The sequence below is a fragment of the Typopeltis vanoorti genome, chromosome 20 (assembly GCF_054136105.1).
Source record: "Typopeltis vanoorti isolate ZY-2024b chromosome 20, IOZ_Tvanoo_1.0, whole genome shotgun sequence".
In the NCBI taxonomy this organism is placed as follows: domain Eukaryota; kingdom Metazoa; phylum Arthropoda; class Arachnida; order Uropygi; family Thelyphonidae; genus Typopeltis; species Typopeltis vanoorti.
Window position 1 is genome coordinate 28,777,134 of NC_143568.1, and position 19,790 is coordinate 28,796,923.

Consider the following 19,790-nt stretch of genomic DNA (forward strand, 5'->3'; position numbering starts at 1 on the left):
ATGTGGCAAAGTGTAAAGTCATGCATTTTGGGGTGAAAAGATTACCAGCTGTATACCACATTGGTGGAACTGCTCTAGGAAATTAACGAAGCCAGAGATTTGGGAGTGTTAGTGGATAAAGAGTTAAAGTTTAGGGGCACAGAGTAAAAGTGGCTAAAGCAGCTCATCAGATTACTTGGTTACTGAAGAATACTTTGACGAGCAGAGACAAGCAGGTTATTGTTCCTCTATCAAGCCTTGACAAGACGCCATCTTGACCACCATGTGCAGATCTGGTCACCAGGGTTTCTTGGTGATGAGGTATAGAAGTGGTGGATAAGGGTGATATGATAGAGACATACAAATTACTGAGGGGTTTTTACAAGATTAATTCAGAGGAAATTTTTCAGAATAGGTCTGGTGGTGGGAGAACTAGGGACCATCCATGGAAACCGAGTAAGAGTGTAATTTTCAAGGGTGTTGAAACTAGGTTTTTTGCTTGGAGATTAGTGAATGAATGGAATAGGCATTCATTCATTCAAATATTGGATAGTTCTTGACATGATGTTTAGGGCTGCCCTCAAGGAGTCTAAGGACTCCTTGGAGTAGCCCATAATAATAATAATAATCATAGGAGAAACCACTCCAACCATTGTTAACATAGTACCAATCATACCTCTCCTTGAACTTTCTCATTCAGCAATGAATCACTCAGAACCATTTCTGGCAATCCATTCACCACTCTCCAAGCAAAATGTCTAGTATTGACACCCTTGCTAGCTATTCTTATACAATTTCCAAGAATCTTTTTCCCTTCTCTTCCTTCCTGCCATGTAAAATAAGTTTTTGGTATCAATCCTAGAAGAAACCCTTGATTGGGTAGAAGAGAAATCTCATGATAAGAATGAAGAGGAATTTATTGAATTGTTGCGGGACAACTTTCTCAAGCAGCATGTGAAAGAAGGAACTTAGGTCAAAGAGTGTTAGATTCGTTCATAGCATCAGAAGGGGTCTCTGTTAAGAATATGACTATTTTACCACAAGTTGGTGACAGTGATCATGATGTGCTTTCTTGGGAAGTATCTAATTATATTGATGTTCCCATTAACACAGGTTACATGCTGAACTACAAAGCTGGAAATTATGATCCACTTAGGAGAATACTATCTTTGGTATCAGTTACTAAATGGGAAAAATGTCAGCCTTAGTGTATCCTTAGTGTTCGAAGAATAAATTGTATGCTTAGTGTCAGGGGTGCGCCAAGGTATTTGCTTCCTGGGTGCAAACTTTTCTCAGCAGCCCCTTAAAAAAATAACTAAAAGAAATTGCATGTAGCATTTACTACTATAAATAAAATAACAATTTATGCAAACCAAAAGTTACATGTCTTATTAAAAACATAGTTATTTTTAACATTTTTTCAAAAACAAACAAAAAAAGAACAACAATTATTTCTTAATATAAACAAAGATTAATTGCACATGCCTTTATGTAAAATTTACTTGACGTGATTTTTTTGTAGCAAAATCATTTATTATATCCTCCATATCTAAATTAGTAGCAATTTCATGTTCTATGCTAATAAGACTTAAATTGTTGAGTCTATCCTGTGTCATTGTACTGCGGAGATGATTTTTTATAATTTTTAGCTTTGAAAAGGATCTTTTGCCAGTTGTAACAGTCACAAGTATTGTTAAATAAATTCTTAGTGTTATTGACAATTTGGGGAAAATACTAAGAACATCATTCGAAAATATATACTCAAGTACCGAAAATGCGTTCATATTCGGATTAAGATAGATTAAAATATTTTCTATTTCCTCGCATAATTCCAAGGAGTTTATATCAGAATCTTTACCATCTGTCAATTTTATCTCCAAATCTTTACAATATTTTAATTTTTCTTTTTTCTCCTCCATTGGTTTTAATAAATAAATGTCATTTAAAAATTTAAAAACATTATTATATTCTTTCAATAATGTAAATCTTTCATCAAGTTTTGAAATGGCTATATCAATTATAACTAAAATGTAAATTAAACCAAATTTATTATAATCTAACCAAGTGAAAAATAAACTTTCAACATAAACAAAATTTATATAGTCTAACCAATTGTGAAAAATAAACTTTCAACATCTTTCTCTAAATCCAAAGTAATTTAATAAAAAGGTGGCACACCTTTTGGCAACTCCTATAGGTAAAGATGACCTCACCATTGCTTCTGCCTAGTATCTCCACTTCTGGGCCTGGCTCCCACTGAAGAGATCTCAATAAAGGTCGAAACTAGTCTGGGTAGTGGCCCTTCCCTTAATGCATAACATTATGCATATTTGCAAGGAGATGTGTTTTGCATTATAGGAGATACTGAGATAGGAGGGATGTTAGCTTGGTCCACCTTTGCTACGAGTTTTCAGGTGTTGTACTACCTTACCCCAGTCCTGAAGATATTTTCAGGAGCAAACTTTGTTTGCTCACACGTGGATAAAGGATTAAACTAAATTTATTATTATCTGTATTTAAGTTTTGTAGATCTAGAAAAGGCATATGACAAGGTGCCAAGAGAGAAGCTATTCGAAACGCTACAGTTATATGATGTCAATAGGGCATTATATCAAGCAATATTCAGTCTTTGAGTTGTAAGTCAGCAGTTAAAATTGAAGAAGTATAGGAAGGTGGTTTAATGTTAAATCTGGTGTGAGACAAGGATGTACATTATCCCCTCTTATTCATTATCTATATGAATCACATTATGAAGGAAAGTGGTATTAAACCTGATATTAAAATTGGAGATGTTAATATCAGCTCTTTGCTTTATGTGGATAATATTATACTTCTAAATTAATCTGCTACAAGCCTGCAATATTCCCTGGCTAAAGTGAATAACTATTGTAACAGATATGGTATGAAGGTCAGCATTAAAAAGACAAAGACAATGAAAATAGCAGAAACATTGAAAATATCAACTGCATTGCAAATGGAGAACCTGTGGAACAAGTAAAACATTTCAGCTACTTAGGCACAATTTTTAGTGAAGATGGTAAATTAAATACGGAAATACACAACAGAATCAACAAAGCTGGTATGGTAGGAAGTCAACTGCATAAATTCATATGGAATAAGAGAGAAACTAGTCGGAAAACTAAATTAGCTGTATACAAGACAGTATTCAAGCCAATTTTAACTTATGGATCTGAGAGCTGGGTTAGAAGCAAAACACTTGACCAAAGACTAGAGACTGCAGATATGAGAGTCCTGAGAAAGATTAGGAGCATGAACAGATGGCATCAATGGCAATATCATATTAAAAATGAGGATATTAGGAAAAAACTTGATATTGTCAGCATCCAGGAATGCATTAGCAGAGCTAATCTCAGGTGGTATGGTCACTTGAACAGAATGGAAGAGGAAAGATTAGCAAAACTAGTGTTCTCTGCCAGGTTGGCAGGAAAAAGACCCAGAGGAAGACCAAGATATAGGTGGATTGATATAGTAAAAAGTGCCTTAGACGATAGAAATATAAGATCTGACAATGTTGGAGTCTTGACAGGTAACAGACTGATTTGGAGGAAAATTGTAGATAGTAAGTTAGTAATGATGTAATTTTTCATGTAGTACTATCATATCCTGCACACCCTTGAGGATATATATCAGGAATTTGATGATGATGAGTATACCATACATCCTTTCAGGGTACATATGAGGAATTTGTTGACAGTGATGATTCTTAATTAGGAAGCGTGATTTCTTATAAAAATGAAAGAACATGAATGTGAAAATTATGCTTCTTAATTAAGAATCATCACTGTCATCAATATAATACCCAACAGTAATAGATGTAATGAATTTTGTGCTTAAACATAAAATGGTTCATCATCTGACTAGATTGAAAATTTATAATACATAAACTACTTATACAAACAACACTATATTTAAGTGAAATTTGAATGATAAAACAGAAAGATGAGCCAAGTTTAATAGAAGCTGAAATGGAATTTACAAGAAAAACAGTAACATATACCCTTGTTTATTTTTTATTTATGAGATTTTTACTCATCTCTGTAATCAACTGTACCAGCTATTTTAAAAGTGTCAGCTGGGCTATATATGTTTTATCTATGTAAAGAGATTTTCACACTGAGTGTTATGTAATTAAACAAGAATTCATTTCAATTAGTGCAATGACATTTAACTCTATTTCTTTTAGAATCCGAAAAATTGTTGACTTAAGTACCAAATAAAAGATATGTACATTTAATGAAACTAAAGCATTATATACGAGGATGGTTCCATAAGTTTCTGGACAGACTAATTTTTAGCGGTGATAGAAAGAAAACAACTGTCACTTTTCAACATAATCTCCCTTTACTTTAATGTGCTTTTCATGTCTTTGAATTAGCATTTCTTTGGCCTTGAAAAAATAGTCTGTATACTTTTGTCTGCAGAATGACCTAATACTGCATCTTTCACCTCACTGTCATCTGCAAATTTTCTTCCTCAAAGGTCTTTCTTCAGTTATGAGAAGAGGTTGTCACTGACTGCTAGATCTGGGCTGTGTAGTGGTGTTCAATCTCCTGGAAGCCACAGTCCTTCACTGCAGCCTTCGCAACCATAGCAATATGGACTGGATCATTGTCATGAAGCAGGCTAACACCATGACTCAGCATTCCTTGTCTCTTCTCCTTTATGGCATTGCACAGTTTGTGCAGGAGTGAAGCATAATATTCTGCGTTCACAGTGGTATTCCTTTCCTTGAAGTCAATCAAGAGAATTCCCTGGCAATCCCAAAAGATTGTTGCCATGATCTTCCTGGTAGACTGAGTGACCTTGGCTTTTCTTGGCAATGCTTTGCCTGGTTTGTGCTCCATGGATTCCCTTTCTAAAAGAGGATAAAACCATGAATTGTCACTGGGGATGAAACCATGGTTTCATCTCCGGTGACAGTGGCCAAAATGACATTGGACAATGGTCCATGGCCACTTGACCAAAGACTAGTGACTGCAGATATGAGAGTCCTGAGAAAGATTAGGGACATGATCAGATGGCATCAATGACAATATCATATTAAAATGAGAATATTAAGGAAAGAACTTGACATTGTCAGCATCCAGGAATGCGTTAGCAGAGCTAATCTCAGGTAGTATGGTCACTTAACCAGAATGGGAGAGGAAATATTAGTCACACAAGTGTTTTCTGCCAGGTTGGCAGGAAAAAGATCCAGAGGAAGACCAAGATATAGGTGGATTGATACAGTAAAAAGTGCCTTAGAAGATAGAAATATAAGATCTGATAATGTTGGAGTCTTGACAGGTAACGGACTGATTTGGAGGAGAATCGTAGATAGGAAGTTAGTAATGATGTAATTTTTCATGTAGTACTATCATATCCTGTACACCCCTTGAGGGTATATATCAGGAATTTGATGATGATATGCCCTGAATAATGCTGGTATAAGTTTTTTGGAGATTACTACACATAGGTCAGATGCTTTGGTTCAAGGCTGAATTCCAGATGATTGGAGTAGAGCTGTATTCATACCAATTTATTAAAAGTAAAATAATATTGAGTATGAGAATTATATAGTATAATTTTCTTACTGTTCCACTTTTTTCTATTTCAAATTTCCCTGTTATCATACTTGTGCCAGTTAACTGATTCTACCTGGTATTAATCATTATTTTGTTTTTTTGTTGATTAATTTTTAGCCCTGTCTCTTGTGCTGATTTTTCTACTTCTAAATACATTTATTATGTAGCTCTTGACATGATGTTAATATCATCTGTATATGCTATAATCGGCACTGTTCTGTTTATAGGAAAACCTCGCTTAACATAAATTTGATATGTGCAATAATCAGCGTGATTGAGTGAAATGATACTATTTCCTGCTTTAAGCGAGAGATTAATCAGTTAATGTGATTTTTTTACATTATGCGAATTTTTTTGTTGCCAATCTGCAGTGAGCGGTGGCACTTTTCAGTGTAGCAGCCGTTGGGCAGTGGTAGTACTGTAGGCGGTAGCTGGCGACACTCGGCAGTTGACTCAAAAGTATTATCACAAGCTTACATGCAAACTCTGTTCTCTTTCTGTCACTTTTAATTCATTTTGCTTTAATTTAGATACTTATAAGGCATTATTATATTCAACCCCTGAATATAATATTAATATAATTTAGCTTTACAACCGTGTTATAAATAACTTTTAATATCCTGATGTTTCGATCTTCATATTCATTTTCATTTATTTAATGAAAAGTAATTACATTAGAGGAAAAGTTAAGAAACTTGCTCGATTCCCATTCAGAACAGTTAAGTAAGAATGATCTCCTTCAACTAGAAGAACAGCATGAGTATGACGAAGAATATGATGAGGAGTGCTAACAGGAAGAGAATGTTACGACTAAGAAGCTAACTGCAAAAGAACTTGAGCTAGTTTTCAATCACATTGAGCATACTAAGAAAATTTTGTTTGCTGGTCCTGATATGGAATGAAGCTTCGAAGTCCGCCCAAATCTTGATAAAGCAATCGCCAGCTATCGCAAATTGCATGACAAGGTGAAAAAGTCGAGCACTATTTAAGCATCTTTGCTTATTTTTTTTTTTTTTTTTTGTAAAAAAAAGTAGCTCAAATGTTTAGACATTAAATAAAAATGTAAGCAATTAATTTTTATTAGCTTTGATGATTTTATCCTCTAACATAGCTTATAATTTTTTTTTTCCAAATTCGCTTACCGATGGATGAATTATAATTATTCCTGTTGTTTATCGTATTAGCTTAATGTAATTTCACTTAGCGCACATTAATTATGGATTAATTAATCATGCTAAGCGAGGTTTTCCTGTATTAGTAATGGGGCTTATTTTTATTTTATTTAGCATTTGGCTAAGAAGAATACATGCATATGCTACCACATACAAAAAAACCACATACAAGACAACAAAATGCATAAAAGAATATAATAGTGTGAAGTGACACTGTAGTCATATATACATATAAAAATATACAAATAAGCAGAAAATTAAAATTGAATGTCTAGTTCGACATCCATTCATCAGCATCAGTGGAAACTTATAAAGTCAGATACTGGTCCCATGAAGGCTCTGTGAGGACAGTCAAATGTGATATGTTGTATAGTTTGGTTATCCTCACCACAGTCACAAGATGAGTTTGGTCTTATTCCCCAAGTAAATAAGGAAGCTCTACACCTACCACTGTTAGTGCGAACCCTATTTTGGGAGGCCCAAATATTTCGAGGTAGGTCGAGCCCTGATGGAGGGGTGTTTGGGTCAAAGATAGTCTACCAGATTACAGGGGCTTTGGCAGTCCATTCCATCTGCCATGCTATTGTTGCATCATAGCCCTCAGTGATAAGTTGTTGTGCCATTATAATAGGTGGGTGTCTTGACTTAAGCCTGTGGGATGTAAAGCTGTTAATATTAGTGCGTATAGGAAGCAGTTGGTTCTGGCAAATTTTAAGTAATAGGGCTAAACTATCACCTTGTTTTAATCCTTTCAGCTATCATCATCAGCTAACATCTTTTTATTCCTGTATACGGGGAGTAGGCGAGGCCATTTTAGCCCTATCTAACTTTTGGAGATTGAGTGGGCAGTTCAATCTCCACTGGTACCAATCAGAGATAGATGGCCCAAGGCTATCACTAATTAAGCAGTACACAGTGAAGAGAGACGGCTCAAATGTGCCGCCATCTCGTGGTCCCTAACACAATATATTTAATGTCTGAAATAATGTGGGTTCTACGGTCGATTTTCTTGAGTTTACAGGACGAAAAACCCGAGTTTCCGGGAGGAAAAACCCGCTTGCCTGTGCCAGAGATCGACTAACTCGGGAACCGGTCGAAAAAAGGCTTAGAAAAATTTCCTCTAGTCACCAACTAAACTCGAAACGACATCTTCCTTCGTGTGGCCAAGCGCAGTGGTGTGCAAACGCCACATCCACTGAGCTACACAGGCTCTGTTTTAACCCTTTTAATGTTTTAATTTAACAGATCCCTTTCCAATAACTCAAGGATTAAAACAAGGTGAGAGTAATGGGGCTAAACTATCATCTTGCTTTAATCCTTGAGTTATTGGAAAGGGATCTGTTGAATCATTTTGTATTTTAACCTGTGCTTCCGAATTTTTGATTGTTGACCTTACAAATTCAACAATCGAAAGTTCGTAAATCTCACTAAGTTATCTGGTATTAGAAATTATGGACTTTACAACTGTGTTATAAATAACTCTTTTAATATCCCGATGTTTCGATCTTCATATCAAGATTATCATCTGGAGCATATACAAATATGCAGGACAAGCTAAGTTACATTACATACAGTAAGCTAGAGAAACAATGAATTGATCACAAGCTATTCTACTGGCATGACCTCTAGTGAAAAAAAAAAAAAAATTATTTATAAACTACATCAAGCTAAATTCTATTTATGATAACATGAATAAAAATTCTTTCTTACAGATTTCAGTAACAATGATGTCCTATTTTTAGCATTACAATTGTCATTTTTGATTTAGGATCCTGGATTTTTTACAGTCCTGTTTATAGTTGCTCTTAGAGAGGAAGGTTCCATGGGTCGAATATATGCCTTCCATATGTTTGGGATTTTTAGACCATCATTATTGTTCAGATTGGGGTAGTTGGTAATAATCTCACACTTCCTTAAATTTGCGTTCATACGATGTTTTGGTGTGATGTAGACAACTAGTGCTTTTCCAGTCAATTCTATGTAAGGTGTTCAGGGCATGATCAGAAAGGACAGCTTCACCATAATTATTATATTTAATGTGTCGTTTATGTTCTTTTTGTCTGATAGGAATTGTGCGTCCTGTTTCCCCTATGTATGGTATGTTACAGGTGCAATAAATACAGCTCCAGGGTGGGCCAGTGGAGGGAGTGGGTCTTTGGATGAGTTGAGTAACTTTTTTAATTTTGCAGGAGATTTTAAAGGTGGCTTTGAGGTTGTATTTTTTTGTAGTATTCTGTTTATTTTATCTGATGTCCCTTTAATGTAAGGAATGGTTATAGTTTTATTGTAGTCTGGTTTGTCTTTGTTTTTTATTGGGGTCTTGTAGAGACCTCAATAAAAAATATTAACTATATATTAACTACAATAAAATTGTAGTTAATAGTGTTTTGGCTGTACCCATTTTTTTAAAAAGTATTGCTGATAACTTTAAATTCGTCTTTGAGTGTCTGTTCACTGGAGCAGATCTTCAGAGACATGTTTTTTAGAGTGTTAATGACACCTAGTTTTTGTGTTGGGTGGTAGTAGGAGTTTGTGTGTATATATTGGCCGGTATGTGTCAGTTTCTGCTAAACCATAATTTCTAAAATGAATGCTAATCACTGTGTAATACTAAAAGAAAGGAGAAGTTATCAGGTACTTCAAAGTATATCATAATCTCATTTTTTTTCTCTTTTAATGCTGTCATTTGTCAGACATCAACAAAAATCTGATGAATATTTATATCAAATTCCCAAACTATCTCTAATTGTTTTTAACTATATGTATCTGACCAATTGTCAGGGGAACAGTGAAAGTTATGAACTTAGGAGCGAAAATACAGGAGGCAAGGTTGAGATGGTTTGGTCATGTGATGAGGAGGGAGGACGAATATGTGGGAAGAAGGGTCATGCAGATGGATGTGCAAGGAAGGTGGAAGCGTGGGCGGCCAAAGAAGAGATGGAGGGAGCTGGTAGAAGAGGACTTGAAGATGAAGAACTTGGATGTGGTGACACCCCAAGACAGGAAGGTGTGAAGGAGACTCATTACAAACAGTGACCCACTTAAGTTGGAGAAGCTGCAGAAGAAGAAGAAGATCTGACCAATTGTGGATTTGACTTTTCTGAAACCCCCTTAGCAGACACCTGTTATCTTCTCAATAAATGAGTTTAATCTCTTCTTCAAAATAGAGGTAAATGTACATGACAGAGAACTATCTCTATAATTTCCATAAACTGTTTTGTTATTATTCTTATGTATCAGGCAGATCAGACTCTTTCTCCATTCTTTTGATATTTCCTCTTTCTTCCATATGAGATGGTGGAGCTGCAGAATTGAATAAAGAGAGGTAATCAGGCTTTCTAATCTCTCTCTCTCATGTCTACTCAGTTCAAAAGATATTCATTGGAAGACTAAAGTAAAAATGTATAAATTTATAATTCATCCAGTTGTTATGGATGTGAAACATAGATATTTATGGCAAAGGTGGGGGAATTCGATTTCAGCTTTTGAAAGAAAAATCCTTTAGACAAATATTTGGGCTAGCGAATGATAATGATCTCTGGAGAATCATTACAACCATGAGTTATATAAATTTTATTAGTAACCCACAATATTTAGTATAATCATCATTATCAAATTCCTGCTATGTACCCTACAGGATATGATAGTAGTACATGAAAAATTTACATCATTACTAACTCCCTATCTACAATTTTCCTCCAAATCAGCCTGTTACTTGTCAAGACTCCAACATTATCAAATCTTATATTTCTATCATCTAAGTCACTTTGTATTGTATTAATCCACCTATATCTTGGTCTTCCTCTGGGTCGTTTTCCTGCCAACCTAGCAGAGAACATTTGTTTTGCTAATCTTTCCTGACCCATTCTGTTTAAGTGACCATACCACCAGAGATTAGCTCTGCTAATGCATTCCTGGATGCTGACAATGTCAAGTTCTTTCCTAATATCCTTGTTTTTAATATATTGCCATTGATGCCCATCATCTGTTCGTGCCTCTAATCTTTCTCAGGACTCTCATATCTGTGGTTTCTAGTCTTTCAAGTGTTTTACTTCTGACCCAGCTCTCAGATCCATAAGTTAAAATTGGTTTGAACACTGTCTTGTATACAGCTAATTTAGTGTTCCAACTAATTTCTCTCTTATTCCATATGAATTTATTCAATTGGCTTCCTACCATGCCAGCTTTGTTGATTCTGTTGTCTATTTCCATATTTAATTTACCATCTTCAGTAAAAATCGTGCCTAAGTAGCTGAAATGTTTTACTTGTTCCACTCCATTCGCAACACAGTTGACATTTTCAACAATTCTGTCTATTTTCATTGTCTTTGTCTTTTTATTGCTGACCTTATACCATATCTATTTCAACAGTTGTTCAATTTAGTCAGGGAATGTTGCAGACTTGTAGCGGATTTATTTAGAAGTATAACATCATCCACATAAAGCAAAGATCTGATATTAACATGTCTAATTTTGATATCATGTTTAATACCACTTTCCTTCATAATGTGATCCATGTAGATAATGAATAACAGAGGGGATAATGTACATCCTTGTCTGACACCAGATTTAACATTAAACCATCTTCCTGTACTTCCTTCAATTCTAACTGCTGACTTACAACTCAAATAAAGGCTAAGTATTGCTTGATATAATGCCCCATTGACACCATATAACTGTAGCGTATTGAATAGCTTCTCCTTTTGCACCTTGTCATATGCCTTTTCTAGATTGACAAAACGTAAATACAGATTTTTGTTATATTCCTATGATTTTTCAACTATTTGTCGTAAAGTGAAGATATGATCCTGACAGCCTCTATTTGGCTTGAATCCAGCTTGTTCTTCACCAAGTTTTTCTTACACAATTCTTCTCAACCGTTCCTCAAGTATACTTGCATAAATCTTACCAGGCACACTCAGTAGGGAAATACCTCTGTAATTCTCCCATTCAGTTTTATTTCCATTTTTATATATGGTTACTATTAGAGCTCTACTCCAATCATCAGGAATTCGTCCCTCTGTTCAGGACTTCTGAACTATGCAGTGCAGCCACTGTAAGAATTTTTACCACCATACTTCAGTATTTCTGGTCGAATATCATCTACTCCTGCAGACTTTTCCACATTTCCAAGCATTTGATAGCTTTTTCTACTTCCAGTATTGATATGTATTCCTGACTGTATTTCTGTTGAGTATTTTTTACCACTGTGCTATCACTCCTTGTTTCGTTTAGCAATTTTTCGATGTAATTACTCCATACTTCAAGGATATCTTTTTCTCCCCTTTTCATGTCACCTTTATCATCTCTAAATCCTTTTACAGCACTCTTTCCTCCATTTCTAAGCTTCTTCAACAACCTTCAGAATATTTTGCCACCTTCTTGATATTTATTTTCTATGTTCTTGCCAAAGTCCTCCCATATCTAATATAATCAAGTTCAAAAAGTTGCAGTGGGTAGGACATGCCTTTTTGTATTGAAAATGAGTGTATTTTTAAGAAGGGAATAAATAGTACAATTCTTGATAAAAGACCAAAAGGAAAACCTAGAGCAAGATAGATGAACTCCATTAGTCTACATAATAACATCGCATTACAGTATCCAAACTGGAGGGTTGGAGGCTGGATTTGGATGATAGAATCAGAAGAAGAAGAATTTTCTTACTGAGTGTTCCAGATGAGATTTTTGCAAGTGTACTTGAAAAAATGAGAGAAAATAAAAATGGTGAAGAAAACTGGTTTTAGATCAAACAGAGTTTGCAGAGCCCACATTTTTACTTCATAACAAAGAGTTGAGACATTATGGAATATAAGTATCCCTTATTTAAGATTCGTTAATCTCAAAAAAGGGTACACGATAAGATACCGTGGACTGAAAATCAGCATTTAAAACGAAAGATTGTACAGGAAGATAAGTCAGATGCAAAGTTGGGTTACAATTATTAAACACATATTCACAAGAATAAAGAATACTTTTATCATTGCAAATATTTTGGCCAGAAATTAATGGGCCATCATCAATGCATTAGCATGGTCACAGGTTGAAGCTAGAAAAAAGAACATTAATCCTATTTACAGAGCTGAGCCATGCCATGTGCTGGAGTGCCACCATACAGGTGGTGACAACATAAAATGGGACTGCAATTAAAACAATTAACTTTGAAATACAATAAAATAACAAAAATTAGATAAATAAAATGACTGAATGACCTAGCATTATATATATATTATAAAAGGGGGGAGAAAGGGAAGCATGCTATTGCTTGCCATTTATGAGGATAAGAGTCTTCCAAATCTTGGCAGTGGATAGACAGTCATTCCAATTTCAGTGTTTGCATGGTGTAGAAGTGCTTCATCACAGTATAAAATCATATTTAATTTTATATGAAAATCTGCAATAAAAAGACTAAAGTGGTTGAAATAGTTAGGAAATTGAAAAAGTAAACTGTATTCTCTCTAGTGAATCTAAGGGCAGGTTAATACATATTTCAGCTCTTTATATACAATTTTTTAGTGATGGTATCAATTTACATATGAAGTTAGTAATGGCATAAATAGGGCTGGTATTGTGAAAGTCTCTTTAACACTTATACAGAATATGACAGAAAAATCAGCCAAAAGGCTAAGTTAGTAGTATATATGACAGTACTCAAACCATTATATGGATTGAAGTAATAATTAAATATTTTTAGTTATTTCAAGTCTGCTTAGTCAATTTCCTTAAACAACATGATGATTATGGATTGAAGGTATGAGAGTTTGAGGAAAATTAGAGGAGTAAACTGATGTTATCAGTGCAGAACCATATTAAAATGAGAATATCAGAAAATAACTCAACATTATTAACATTCAAAAATATGTAAGCAGAACTAATCTAATAAGGTTGTGATCATCCAAAGACAATGAGAGATGAAAGCTGAGTAGAACAAGCATTTAAAGAAAAATGATAGGAAAAAGACAGAGCTGAATAGAGATGAATCAAAGTAGTTAGGAGTGCTTTAGAAGAACGAAATGTAAGAGCTGATCAACCATCAGAATTGTGAAAAATCACAGACCAATTTGTAAAAAAAAAAAAAGAAAAAGAAAAAAAAAAGCGGAAACTAGTCACGAAATATTAAATCTGTTAAACTGTCATAATATTTGGTACACCCAAGGAAAGTATATGCCATATAGTTGATGATGATATAATTAATGCTCCCATCAGGTGTTTTACTTAGTATACCAAGTCGTTGACATATGCCATTTAGTTGGAAGTGCCCACTTATGACTGTGAGTTAGCTGTCTCATATGGAGCCAGTGGAAGTTTACTTCCTAGTATCCCTTTTCTGCTAGCAAAGCAAGCCAGTTATGCAGTCTACCGTGGAAGAACTAATATAGCCTCAATGAACTTGGTTGCTTTAGTCATAATTCCAGCCAGTACCAACTATGGCAGATTAGGTAACATATTATATTTCAAGAATTAGCATATCAGCAGTTATATGCATTATTGTAATGGCTTGAAAATTAGTGTTTTTTTTTTTTTTTTTTTTGAAGGAAGGGGAGGATTATTTTTTTTTCTCACACACATAGAATCTTTGTGAGATTTTATCCCCCCCCCCCGTGAACTCAGTTTTTTTCTACCAAGTGATTCATAGACATGGTTTATCTCTTCAGTCGTTTCTGATCCTTAGTGACTGTAGGCTTTCCCACAAAGTGTTCTTTTTACAGGGTAGTTCACCATTGCCCTCCCGGTTTTATCCAGACTCCGGACTGGTATATTGCTGAGATGTATTCATGACTGTAATCCATGTGAGTTCACGATTCCGGTTTGCCTGTTCTGGAGGATGAAAACCTGAGTTTCCGGGTTTTTTGTCTGGCTAACTTACCTTTTGTCAAAAAAAAAAACCAGATAAAGGTTCCTCATGTCACTGAGAATCGAACCCAGGTCTTTCTGAACAAAGGACTTCTTCTATACTGGCTGAGCTATGATGGCTCTGATTTATAGACATACCATTATTCAAAATAAGCTTTGTTATTTATTTAATAATTAATAAGTGATAAATAACAAAGATTACTTCCTTGCTTCATTTAGTATTCAGGTTATAAGTTATAATTATAAAAGAGTAATGCTGATTGGTAAATTGTTCACTGTAAATAATGCAAATCAGCACTGAACATTTTTCATTTATATATTTAGCTTATGCAGACTGCTAAAGATATAGCAAATTATTATCCCTTACTTGATGTAGAGTACTCTTATGGTGACGAAAAGTCTACTTGGTGTTTTTGCACTCGTGCTGCACTGAGGTAAGCTTTTGCATTTTATAGCAGATTCAGATATAGTAAAATTTTAGAAATTACTTTTTTAAAAGTATTTTTTGAGGATTTCAAGAAGTGCTGTTCAACTTATTTTAGCATTAAGGCTTTTGTAAAAATATTTTATCTGCAGCTTGCAATGTGCAAATATATATTACAATGCATTGTCAACATTGCAGTTTTATTCATATTGATAAATTATGGAGACTACAACTGTTTTAACAATAATTACTTTAATTTTCCAGTGTTTCAATCTTCATATTATGGTCATCATCTGGAGTATACCCATATATGTACAAATACAAGCTACATTGCATTTCAAACAGTATGCCCAAGTGACAATGATGTGATCCACTACTATTCTACTGGCCTGACGTCTAGTGGAACTGGGAGATGGGTATAAATTGTTCTACTCTGGAATGAATAAAGAGGGAAGAAATGGTGTTGGAATTGTGGTGTGTGGCAGAATGAAGGGCAAAGTACTAGAAGTGGGTAGGAGGAATGACAGGATCATTTATAACATGGTCAGAGAACAAATTCATCCTCAAGGACTCACTTTAGTGAGTACGGGCTTGGCAAATCCGAGGTACCTGATGCTGGACCATGCCTTACGTCATGTAATATACATTTGTTACATTATCTGTAGACTGGTCTCTCCCCCTTCTTTCTTTGCTTCTTTCTTCTCTTCTTGCTCCCCCCTCCAATCAATAATGCTATTAGAGTATTCGAGGACTAGGGGTGAATCTTTCCTAATTTGCTATGTCATTTTGTCTTATGCAGCCACCGAACTGGGCAAGCCGGGATAAATGACGAGGGTTGACATCAGGAAGGGCATCCGGTCATAAAACTTCACTGCCAGCTCTAGCTATTATGATCTAATGAGTTGAAAAGAAAGTGATACAAGGGATAGGGCGTACCACTTAAGTGATGGGCAGCCACATCGCCCTTCAGTAACCTTGTCCGCTTCTTGCAGCTGTAGGGCGATGTGGGCAGCCACATCGTTGAATCAAGGTTGGGTGCAGTTAAAGAAGTGAGTCCAGCAGGTGGAGAAAATGTTGTGAGTGGGAACATCGAACGTTGGAAGCATGACTGGAAGGAGAAGAGAGGTCGCAGACATGATGAGGAAATTGGATATTTTATGTGTGCAGGAGACAAGGTGGAAGGGGGGGGAAGGCGAAGGAACTGGGAGATGGGTATAAATTGTTCTACTCTGGAATGAATAAAGAGGGAAGAAATGGTGTTGGAATTGTGGTGTGTGGCAGAATGAAGGGCAAAGTACTAGAAGCGGGTAGGAGGAATGACAGGATCATACAAATGAAACTGGGGCTTGGAGAAGAGCAAGTGGTTGTCTTATGTGTATATGCCCTGCAAGTTGGCTGTACAGCAGTAGTGAAAATTCCAGAACTCCACTGTATAGCAGTGGAGTTCTGGAACATGCTAGATGAAGAAATGAGTGAACTGGAAGAAAACGATATGGTGATGGTCGGAGGAGACTTGAACGGACACATAGAGAGACAGAATAGGGACTGTGAAAGGGTGCATGCGGCCATGGAGTGGGAATGATGAACCACGAAGGGGAGAGGATTGTGGACTTTGCAGTAGCATTTGATCTGGCAATTGTGAACTTGTTTTTCTACAAGAGGGAAGAACATTTGATAACTTTTAGAAGTGGTAACAACAGTTCCCAAATTGACTACATTTTACTAAAAGAAAACATCTTAAGGAAGTGACAAATTGTAAGGTAATCTCTACAGATCAAGTGAAGCAGCAATACCGGCTGCTGTGCACAGACTTTAAAATAAGATCGAAGATAAGAACCTTTGGAAGCCATGGGATGAAGACAATTAAGTGGTTTCACTTAAAAGAAGAGAGTGTGAGGAATTGTTTTAGGGAGAGGGTGTTAGAGAGGATTTCAGATGGACTAGAAAGTGTACAAGATTGGTGGAAACATAATTCAAAAGCAATTCTGAGCTGTGCAGTTGAGGTGCTTGGTGAGACATCTGGAAAGATTAGAGAGCAGAAGAAGGATTGGTGGTGGAATAATAATGTACAAGAAGCAGTGACGGCAAAGAGGACAGAGAGAGAAAACAAGAAGCCAAGAGAGTTGTTGCACAGGTAAAAGCCATGGCATATCAAGATCATCTTTTTGATCAATTAGAAACAAAGGAGGGATGGAGAAAAATTTAATGGCTAGCAAAATGTAGAAATAAGGCATCAAAGGCCATCTTACATGTGAGGCAGATCAAAGACTCTGGAGGAAGAGTATTATGGAGGGATGTGGATATAAGAAACAGATGGAGAATGTACTTTGAAGGACTTTTGAACGAGAACTCACAGAGAAGATGGGCAACCATCTGAGAGGATGGTGCAGAACATCAGTAAAGTGGAAGTGAAGGAGGCCATGAAGAGGATGAAGAATGGAAAATTGGTGGGCTCTGACAGGATCTCAGTGGAGGCATGGAAGGAACTGGGGGAAGAGGGATTTGACCTGCTGTGGGACCTGTTCATGAAAGTTTGCCAACAGGAAAATATTCCTGAGGAATGGAGGGGGAAAGTACTCTTGTCCCCATCTACAAGAGTAAAGGGGATGCACAAGACTGTAAGAATTACATAGGAATAAAGTTGATGTCCCACACATCAACTTTATTCCTATTAAAATATAAAATGAAAATCCTAGAAAGGGTTCTTGATGGAAGATTGAGGAAGGAGGTGGAGATTGCAAAGGAGCAATTTCGCTTCATGCCCAGTCGATCAATGACAGATGCTATCTTTGGGTTACAGCAGAGATGGAAAAGTTTCGAGAGAAACAACAGGAGCTACATCTGGTGTTTATTGATCTGGAGAAAGCATACGATAGAGTGCCAAGGCAAGAAGTCTGGAGGTGTCTGAGGTAGAAGAGGGTACCGGAGAAATATGTTAGGTTAGTGCAGGAGATGTACAGAAATGTGAAGATGAGTTCGGACCTGCCTGGGACAGACAGAAAGTTTTCAAGTGACAGTTGGCTTGCATCAAGGATCACCATTAAATTAAAGGTCTGTTCCTGTTTAATATTGTGATGGAGGTGGTGACAGAGGAGATGAGAGAAGACACACCTTGGACACTGTGGTATGCAGGTGACATCTTGTTGTGTGCAGATTCAAGAGAAGAAGTGGCAATTAAACCGGAAAGATGGAGGAAAGTACTCGAAGAGAGAGAGGTGTGAGACTGAGCAGAAGTAAGACAGAGTATATGTGTTGCAAAGTGGACGGCGGCCAGGAGACAGATCTGGAGCTGGAAGGTGTGGGACTTTAGATACTTAGGTTCAACAGTGGAAGAGGATGGAGAGGCTGAGAAGGAAGTGGGATGGAGGAATTGGAGAGAGATGGCTGGAGTGCTATGTGATAAGAGGGTGCTGATCAATCTGAAAGGCAAAATCTATAGGACAGTAGTGAGACTAGCTATGACATATGCAATGGAAACTGTGGCCCTGAGGAAAAATAACATCAGCAAGATGGAGGTAACAGAGATGAGAATGCTTAGGCAGATATATGGTGTGACCAGAAAGGATCGTCTGAGAAGTGACTATGTGAGGGAAACGGTGAAAGTTATGAATTTAGGAAGGAAGATACAGGAGGTAAGGTTGAGATTTTGGTCATGTGATGAGGAGGGAGGATGAATATCTGGGAAGAAAGGTCATGCAGATGGATGTGCAGGGGAAGAGGAAGCGCGAGCAGCCAAAGGAGAGATGGAGGGAACTGGTGGAGGAGAACTTGAGGATGTGGAAGAGAACTCACCAAAAACAGCGACCCTACTTAATTGGGACAAGCTGCAGAAGTAGAATACAGTAGTGGTGGCCTAATCAATCATTTAACATAACTGTTTTTTTTTTATATTATTAAATTGTCAGGTGGCAACTTTGCTTAACATAAGAGCCAGATAAACTTCAGATTTGAAAGTTTTAAGATGAACAAATATTATGCACACATTTTTATTGTTACATGCACATTTTGTTACAAAATTTTAATTAAATATTAAGAAATACATGTACGTAATAATATTTATTCATGGTAGTTTTTAAACTGTTAATTTGTATATAATTTGTTTCAGAAATTGCAAAGTACACATATATTATTATTATTCATACCTTCATGGAGTCACAGAACTCATTGCAGGATGCCCATCCTAGAAAACAGTCTATCATACCACTCCTTGAACTCATTGACCATTTGTGCTCTCACCACTGTCAGGCAATGCATTCCACAGTTCAACCATCCTCCATGTAAAGAGATCGCTCCTCACCCTCTTGCTCACAGCTTCCTTTCGTAACCTCCTGGGATGGTCCCTTGTCCTCAACCTGCCCCCCCCCCCCCCATTACACCAAACGAACAAATTCCTCAATGTCAACCCTATAACTACTGCCCAACAGGTTAAAAGTCTCAATCCTGTCACCTCTCCTCTGTCTATTTACCAAACTCTACTGTCCACATTCCCACAGCCTGTCTTCATAACTAACACTCTACAGTCCTGATACCATATTTATCATCTTCTGCTTGCTTTCCACAGTTTTTTATCCCATTCAAATCTTGGGCACCAAATTTGAGAACAATAGTCCAGGTGTGGTCTGATCAGGGCAACTATTTTATCTCTGCAGGTTAATGTCCTTCTCAGTATTGCAGCAATCCTCTGAGTTACCTGCATATGTTCCTTGAATTTCAGGTTTCTATCAATTCACCTCCAGTATAGTTTCTCCAACAGAGTATGCAGCCTCCTATTGATGTATC

At 36.4% G+C, this 19,790-nt stretch overlaps 1 protein-coding gene across 1 annotated transcript in view; it reads left to right on the top strand.

Annotated features, from left to right (window-relative positions):
- The window catches only part of LOC150095305 (uncharacterized), a 186,348-nt gene that overhangs the window by 13,301 nt on the left and 153,257 nt on the right, over positions 1–19,790 (top strand). The window contains exon 2 of the mRNA XM_090409996.1: positions 14,912–15,021. Within this exon, the coding sequence (XP_090266122.1) occupies positions 14,912–15,021 (110 nt within the window). The remainder of the gene's footprint in view (positions 1–14,911; positions 15,022–19,790) is intronic.